At 42.6% G+C, this 8,240-nt stretch overlaps 1 protein-coding gene and 4 non-coding genes across 5 annotated transcripts; all 5 read right to left on the minus strand.

The window, feature by feature from the left end:
- Nucleotides 1-669: 669 nt before the first annotated feature.
- Nucleotides 670-5,752, minus strand: rpl17 (ribosomal protein L17). Its single transcript, XM_006782167.3, has 7 exons — nucleotides 5,667-5,752; nucleotides 5,234-5,283; nucleotides 5,015-5,055; nucleotides 3,709-3,843; nucleotides 3,428-3,526; nucleotides 1,109-1,300; nucleotides 670-751 (listed from the first exon to the last, which is right to left on the minus strand). Exons 2-7 carry the CDS (start codon nucleotides 5,271-5,273, stop codon nucleotides 704-706), a joined length of 555 nt encoding a protein of 184 aa, XP_006782230.1. The 5' UTR covers nucleotides 5,274-5,283; nucleotides 5,667-5,752; the 3' UTR covers nucleotides 670-703.
- On the minus strand, nucleotides 821-888 carry LOC118456018 (small nucleolar RNA SNORD58). The gene has a single exon (XR_004844320.2). It is a non-coding gene; the product is annotated as a small nucleolar RNA SNORD58 (small nucleolar RNA).
- On the minus strand, nucleotides 1,576-1,642 carry LOC118456017 (small nucleolar RNA SNORD58). The gene has a single exon (XR_004844319.1). It is a non-coding gene; the product is annotated as a small nucleolar RNA SNORD58 (small nucleolar RNA).
- LOC118456029 (small nucleolar RNA SNORD58) lies at nucleotides 3,606-3,673 on the minus strand. Its single transcript, XR_004844329.1, has one exon. It is a non-coding gene; the product is annotated as a small nucleolar RNA SNORD58 (small nucleolar RNA).
- LOC118456019 (small nucleolar RNA SNORD58) lies at nucleotides 5,122-5,191 on the minus strand. Its single transcript, XR_004844321.1, has one exon. It is a non-coding gene; the product is annotated as a small nucleolar RNA SNORD58 (small nucleolar RNA).
- Nucleotides 5,753-8,240: the final 2,488 nt, after the last annotated feature.

Genomic DNA, 8,240 nt, shown 5'->3' on the forward strand with positions numbered 1-8,240 from the left:
TGGATTTTTCCCCAGACACCAGTGCCAGTACCAGGAACTTATGGAAAATGACCTGCAGGTGAGGCCACTACAGTTGCATTTCTTCCTTGACAATACTTGATTACAGAACAGGTACTTGAGTGCTGATAGTTGAGTTCCAGTTATTGATAATTCTAACTCATTGCAAATGTTGAATGTTAATAATACTGTTTAATTATACTACTATATTACTATTCAGAGTCAACAAAATTGTTTATCAAAATTACAAAGTTAAATCACTAAATTGTTGGAGAATCACATTTGCTCAACACCTGCCACAGGTGGATGAACCCAAATGCTGCTTCAATACCTCAACTCTTCTTTACGCTCATTGTTATTGTTATAAACAGCTGCACTCACAGTTCAGACCCTCACTGTGGCATTAATATTTGTTTATTGTAAGCTTTTATTCTGCATCTGCTGCTGGAATATCATTTTCAGCTCTGTGAAGTACATGTCCAGTAAAACAAAAGAACTTTATTTTAATCGTTCAGGGTTGTAAACAGGTCACAGTAGGCTTAAGGGCTTTTATTTTGAAAGGCACAGAGAGGAATAACCCATCAGCTGGGCTGCTAAAGCAGCAGCTGAGGTTTATTTTGAAGGAGGAACATTGCTTTCAGGTATGCTTGGTGAAAGAAACTAGTCCGAGTCTTCTCTCATAACAAGTTTCAGGTTTATTAGAATTTTACTCGCGTGCCATCAGCTTCTGCTTCTTCAGCTTCTTCTGTGAAACCTGCAGAGAGAAAGAGGCAGGGTTATGACATCATCGATCAGAGAGTTTGCACCACTGCCTTGGCCAACAGTCGCTCAGTTTTAACTGAGTTGTTTTCATGGAGAATCCAAAGGTGTCCTAAGGAGTCATCACTGCGACAGATGATGAAGAGGAGGAGGAAGGTGACGGGTTCAGATGTGCAGCCAGAGGAGCAGGATTCACTGTGCTTGCTGTGGCATTCATGGGACCTTCAGTAAAAGGGAAATCACAGCTCTCCAGGTCCCTAGAGACTAAGCCAACTTTAATTCGGCCCCTAACCTCGCTCTGTGCTGCATGTTTGAAGCCCCACCCCTCGCTCTTACCTCTCCAAGTTCTCACCTTTTTCTTCTGGGCGACCTCCTCCTCGGGCTTGGGGACGATCTGCTCCTTTTCTGTCAGGATCATCTCAATGTGGCACGGTGAGCTCATGTATGGGTTGATGCGGCCGTGGGCGCGGTACGTACGCCTCCTCATCTTTGGCGCCTTGTTGACCTGGATGTGCTCGATGACCAGAGAGTCCACGTCCAGACCCTGAAAGCACAAACATGGGTCAGAACCACCACGAGAAAATAAGACGCCCATCGATCGTTTCAGAGCTCAAATCATCAGATATTAATCATTTATTATCAAAGGCTCTGATTGGTTCACCTATTGCTTCCAAACATTTGGCGATGAAGACTAAACGTCACCTGAGAAACCGACTGCAGATCAATAGATGCTCAGACATCAATAATCAAACTGAGGCCTGAAGCATGTGATCGTTAAAGTGGTGTTGTCCTCTCGTTCCAGCTGTCTGTGATTCTCAGATTGCTCAGACTGTAATTGTTCTTTTCATGGTTAATACAAAGGTGTCCTAAATGGTCATCACTGCAATCTGCTGCTCACCGATCAGCTCAACAACAACCAGCTCCACAGAGCTGAAACCGAGCTCAGGGTCATCTCAACGTCTCCGCCTGCCCTCATGTGGAAGCTTGCCTCCCTAAAGCCTGCCTATGATCGCCACTAAGGCTGATGTCACGATGCAGATAATCATTTTAAACTTAAAGAACGCTCTTGTGTGATAACTTCATGAAATCAAAGCCAGTGTCCTCAGAGACCTGTTTTCTGTTGGACCAACAAAATCCAGATATGCTCAATAGATTTAGATCAAATGTGCATACTCTGTCACGTTTAAGAAGTTGAAACGCACGACGGAGTATCATTGAGAGAAAAATATTAGTGTTCAGTTTGAGAACCAAGTTAAAATGTGAGATTAAAGCTGTCAACAAGTCAAAGCTGCCACGGCTCCTTTAGCTCATAAACATAGCGTGATGAGTTCAAGGACGTCACAGAGGCAGTACAGAAAGCTGCGTCTGGGAAACAGCAGGATGGATGTTACAGCTCATGCCATACAGAGGAGCTATGACTCATCACAGACATAAGACAGCTAACTCATTTGTAGAACAGTTCAACATTTGGACTTAAGTCTTAAAATAAACAAGTATTTTTCATTAATGCGACGCTGACATGCACACTACTTAACCCTTTAAAACCGGTTGGAGCGGGCACGCTCTGTTTTGCGTAACTATTTTTAAATCCTGGTAGCTTTGCAACCACGTGAGCTAGCGCAATAATTTTTTTTGCATATGAAATCTGAGGAGTTGTACTTACATCTTATGCCATCAGCTTGTGCTAGGTCACAGTTTCCTTCCACATATAGCTTTGCAAAAACTGCATAAAAAGCGCTTGCAGCAACAAAAACATAATATTCCAGAAACACGCTTTGCCGATCCGATCAGCTGTTCATAACACTTCCTACATTGGATTAGACCTCAGCGCGAACTATCGCATGTCCGCCATGATCTGCCCGAAACTGGAAGTGACGTCATTTTCGCGGAAATGTAGTTTTTTACCGTCCGGGCCTCAATGAGCCTATACTGGTGTTTTTAAAAGTTATGTTTGACTTTATGACTTTCTCTGTCATTTCTGGGATGCTTAGGACTCATATTGCACTGCTGGAAATAGTTTATTTTGATGCATATGCTGCTTTTTTGCAAATTTGCACTATAATATTTATTTTCGTTTTTCCTGCAGTGTATAAAAATTGGTGTATTTCAAAAATAAAACTATGAAGACACTCAAAATTAATTTCCCATGGTGGGAAACTATTTTGTGCAACTTTTTTGTATTTACAGTTTTGAGGGATAAGCCTCTTAAATTTCTCTAACTAGAAATATATGTTAAAAAACAAAAACGATTTTCAATTTTTTTGTAGTTTATTGCACTTTTTTGCAATTTATGTAATCACTATGCACTTAATTCATACATATTATTAAAATCTAGGCTGTAATGGTTGTATTGATGTATAGCAACTTGAAATGCTCCCAAAAATGGCACTACAGCATGTAAAAATATAATACAAGCTCTGGCGGACTTGGTTCTATGGTAGGTCTTAAAGGGTTAAGAGACGCCACATTCAGAAAACTAACAACGATTCGATCACACAAACTACTTTGCACATCACTAGCACAGTTTCAGGTGTTTAAAGCTGCAGACAGACGGGTGTGACCTTCAGATTAAATTGGAATAGATCCTTTCAATATAAAAGTGTGTTCCAGGGAGTCCATCTCTCTGTCTGCTTGCTACACCCGTTGGCACCTCCCCTCCTCATGATCTCACCTTCAGCTCAGCGTTGCTCTCGGCATTCTTGAGCATGTGCAGGAGGAACTCGGCACTCTTCTTGGGCCAGCGTCCCTGGGTCCAGCCATGCTGTTTGGCCTGAAAACAGAAAACATCAAAGGTGCTTTTAGACCATGCCTCCAAGCTCAGAGGCGGGGTTACTCTGGCCGCCTTCGCTGCTGCTCAGATTATTAGATTTAGTTTCATCTTTAATCCAAAGGTGTCCTAAGAAGGTCATCACTGCAGCTGTCAGAGTGATGCCACGCTCGCTGGGACCTCACCTGAGCACAGCGGCCAACGCCGCCGTTGTAGCGGCGGAAGGGGACGCACTGGTGCTTGACGATGACGTCCCTCAGGTACTTGTTGGCTTTGCGAATGTGCATGCCTTTGATGGCCTGGGCCGTCTCACGGGTGTTCTGAAAGTGAGGACACAGACGGGTCAGAGACCGGATCAACAAAGTGGCACCTTTATGTCGTAACCTTCATGACATCAGCATGATGTCCAGATGTCGGGTCAGTTCTGAGGGCCTCAGCCGTCACATTAGATTTAATGAAAGTTGAACGTGTTTATAGATTTTAGGGGAGGCAAACAAACCATCAGAGAATCTGTGCAATCTGATCTATTCGACAAAAAACCAATTCTCCTTAATCCACAGCCAAACAAACCTAGGAGCACTGCAGCCATCTTTAAAACTAGAGCTCCTCCCACTGACATAAACATTAGACCAGCAGCTCATTCAATCACAGCAGATTGTCTATTCAACATTTCTAAACACACAAAAGTTACTCAAGCTGTTCACAGTAATTTATTTTTCCTGTAAAATCCTGACTTATTCACTCCTTATACTCGGGGTTAAAAGTGTCACCAATTATTTTCAGACATCTCACATTCTGCAGCTGAAGCAGAGCTCCAAACAAACTGGGCTGTTCACAGGAACCAGGCTCATGCTGTTACCTGAAGCTCTAATGAACAGACCTCACTGAGGTTTATGCTTCAGCGAGACATCAACCTCGAAGGATATTTAACTACACATCACAGATAGCTCAATAACACCACTGACCCCTCTCGTGTGGTTTTTATATGCATCAGTGAGAGAACCATAATCACTTCTATCAGGACAATTAACCACAGCATCAATGTAAGGATCACTCAAACTGGGCGTGAGGAAGTGGAAAAACTGGGGGGACAGACGTGTCTGCGTGGAATAAACTGATCACAGTACAGTGTTTCTATTGGCTGGGATCACAGATAGACATAATGCAAGAGTATAAAACATTTCAGTACATCTCCCATCACTCCCCGCGACAACGAGCCATTCAGTTTCATGACTCTGAAGTAAAATGGGATCATTTTATGGATCATTTTTCTCTACTGAGTCAGAGCACCATATTAATGCTGAACCCACATCCACGTGTGTTTAATGAGTTATTAGAGCCCAGATTCAGAAGCCTGCTGCTGCTCATGTAACCTACTCTGAGCCTCTACACACCTTTACACCTGAGAGAATCTACTTTATCATGGACACGCGTGAGACTACAGATGAACCCTGTGATCCCATTGGTCTGTGCCCACATGTGGACTCTTACCTTGAAGTGCACCCGGAGGTTGGATCCCCTCGACTTGCATGCTGAAACACAGAGAGAAGCCGTTAGCACCCCCAGCAAAGACCCGGATCACACCACCAGTGAGTGCGGCAGCTCAGTTGTGTCATTAGTTTGTTTTCATGTGGAATCCAAAGGTGTCCTAAGAGGTCATCACGGCCACCAGCTAACCCCCACACAGAGCTGAAGTTCACCTTTACTCACATTTAGTCGGGTTCTCGGGGTCGAGAGAGTAGCGGACCATTGTCAGATATCTGTAAGAAGAGGCACACGTTAGTCTCCTCAGGTTAGCACACAGCAGGTAAGACCATCTTAGACAGCACCGAGAGATCGCAGGTGACGTTAAACAGATTTAAACTCCACAAACACGGAGAAAAAGAGCTGCTAGGGCCGCTTTACAACTCCTATCCACGCCACACGGAGCCAACATGGCGGACAGCCGCCGGAGCCACCAACCCGGCGTCTCCGCAAATATCTTAATAAAACTTCATTTAATGGCTCCAGACACACAATTCAACGATCAGCGCACACATTTACACACAGCTGACACAATCCAGCGGCTTACAGCGCAGGATGCAGTATATTTACTCAGATTTAACATGGATTCTCCGCTTCGTGAGCGGGACAGAACTCTCACCTCTGAGGCCGCGGAAGGAAGAGGAAGTCTCCCGGACGGCGCTCCTCTACTTCTGCCTTCCTGTGAGGGTTACCGCCCCCTGGCGGTGAGGAGTAGGAGGACGATGCTCGGGGCGCAGTGAGGCGGAATGGACAGCAGGGGGTGGTATTTCACACACACACACACACACACAAAATACGCGAGACAAATTGTTTTCCCGTGGTTACGCTATGATTATGACGTAAACAAGATAATAGTGACGGGAAGTTTGTCTCTTTTCAGAGAGCCAGCTCTTGTGGCACGAATCCCAAAGAATAGCTGGCACTTTTGGCTCCCAAATGGCTCTTAATTTATTATCATCTGTAGCCTCATATTTGACAAATATGGATGCTCTGTGTGTTGATAAACCCTTTTGCATTTAGTGTTGTTATGAGATGCCTTATAATTGCCTAATATTGTGTATTTGTTCTGTTAGAAAAGCAGGCATTCTTACTTTTGTATAATATTTTAATCAAACTTTTGATTTTAATTCAACACAAAAACAAAGCACTACAAACAAATCCACAGAACAGAAACAGAACCAAACTCAGCAGCCAAACAGTATGTCCTCAGCGCAGGTTGACATTCAGAATAATCAAATGCCTCAGCTTGGATGAGCTGATGCAGTTTCTCCTCTTAGTTAGTATCTGCTTCTTCTTTAAGCTGGAGTGAGATGCTGCTTTGTTTACAGTTGTCAGTCATATTTACATGTTTTTCCGATGCACTTGGACTCTCATTCTCACCGCAGTCTACTGTCTCACTCACTGACTGAGGAATATCGATACTTCCAATACCAGCATTTCATGTTGCAGGATCAATTCCCATATGAAAAATTATAATATCTAATTTGATTAAATTTGTTTTTAATCATAAATATGATATACAGACAAATAAGAACTACAGTTGCCTTCTGCCTCTCATTCATGGTTTTTTTTTGTTTTGTTTTGTTTTTTACAGCTCATTGTGTTCTACGTCCTGATTGGCTGTAGAGCATTGTCAATCAATCTCCTCCGTGCTGTGTCGCCTGTACAGTACAGAATGCGTTTAACTTGTCAAATTTACATAAAGTCCTGTACTGTATGTTGTAAGTTTTCTCTCCAACAAACACAACAATGTCGACGAAATGTGTTGCACCGTCAAAGGCAGAGGAAGATGCTAAGCATTGCACAAAAAGTTGGACTTCTGGACATGCTAACGGAATGTAGAAGTTACTGTATTTTTCAGATTATAAGGCGCATTAAGAAAAACAAAACAGTCACATAAGTCAAACTTTATTTAACTCATTCTTCTTGCTTCCTCTACTTCTGTACCATTGATTCATTGCTGTGGAATTCTCTCGCAGCTGCGTTTCATTCTATAATACTGGACTTATTTTTCTACGTAGGTTTGAACTTTGAGAGTGGTTAAACAAGAGAGAAAAGTGTGAAAATGTTGATGCCTGTCTGAGAACAGTGTATAAAGTGTGTAGTGAGGGGTTTTACAGCCTTAAAACATCTATAATAATTGTAAAAAATGAAGCTGACTACTTTGTGGATTTCACCTTTGGTGGGTTATTTTTAGAACATAACTCCCGCGATAAACGAGGGACCACTGTAGACCATAACTGCGTTTACGTTCAGCATAGAAATAATGCTGTGTGCGATGTATCTGGGAAGACAGTTAAACACTGTGGCAACACAACAAAGTGGGGAACCGGCTCTCACTTGATGGGAGTTGGCTCTTCTGATGCTTTTGCACATGACACATCACTACAAGATAAGATGAGGAAATAAATGGACTCTTCCACTAAAATTTAAAGCTACATTCATGTTCAGGTTACTCCTGGTTTTCAGTGAGTCTCCACCACACTGACTGTATAAATACCTGGCAACTCTATCCTCATCCTCCACCCTCCTCGTCTGCACATGCTCAAACCATCTCAGCCTCTCTCACTCACTCACAAAGATCTTCAGCGTGGCCTCATGCTTCTTTTATATATATAAAAAAAGGTTTACCCAGAATGCACTTTGTGAATGATGATAAACAGATTAAACTACCAGCGTTAGCTTCTGCTCTTCAATGTCACAGGCATGAAACTGCTGTAGGTTATTCCCACTGTGATAAATCCCCCACACTGAGGCTGTGACAGGAGGAGTGAAACTGATACAGTTTGTGACATTTTAAAGGTTTTTGTGTGGATATCTGCTCGACTTATGAAATGAAAAATGCTGCTAATTATAAAGAACTGATTCTGGAACCACTCGTGTGTATTCGGAGGGCCTGAAATCAAAAAATATTCGTAGTATGAAGGTAAATCTTAGCATGACTTTATTAAAATAATGTGTTATAATGTGTTTTTCTGATTTTACTTTACTTGACTTCCCTCTAGTGGGGAAGAGAAATTATTATTAAAATTGATTCAGTGGTGGTCATTTTTGTTTCACAAGCTGGAAACAAAATGCTTTATGAGGAACTCCTCCAGTTATCTGCTGCACAAAAGTGCTCCACCCAAGAGTTCATAAATGAAGCTGTGGCACAAAAAACTGCAGTTCCTCTGACATCCAGCAGAGGCAGCAA

This window comes from Neolamprologus brichardi, chromosome 7, assembly GCF_056152115.1.
Source record: "Neolamprologus brichardi isolate AB-2024 chromosome 7, ASM5615211v1, whole genome shotgun sequence".
NCBI lineage: Eukaryota > Metazoa > Chordata > Actinopteri > Cichliformes > Cichlidae > Neolamprologus > Neolamprologus brichardi.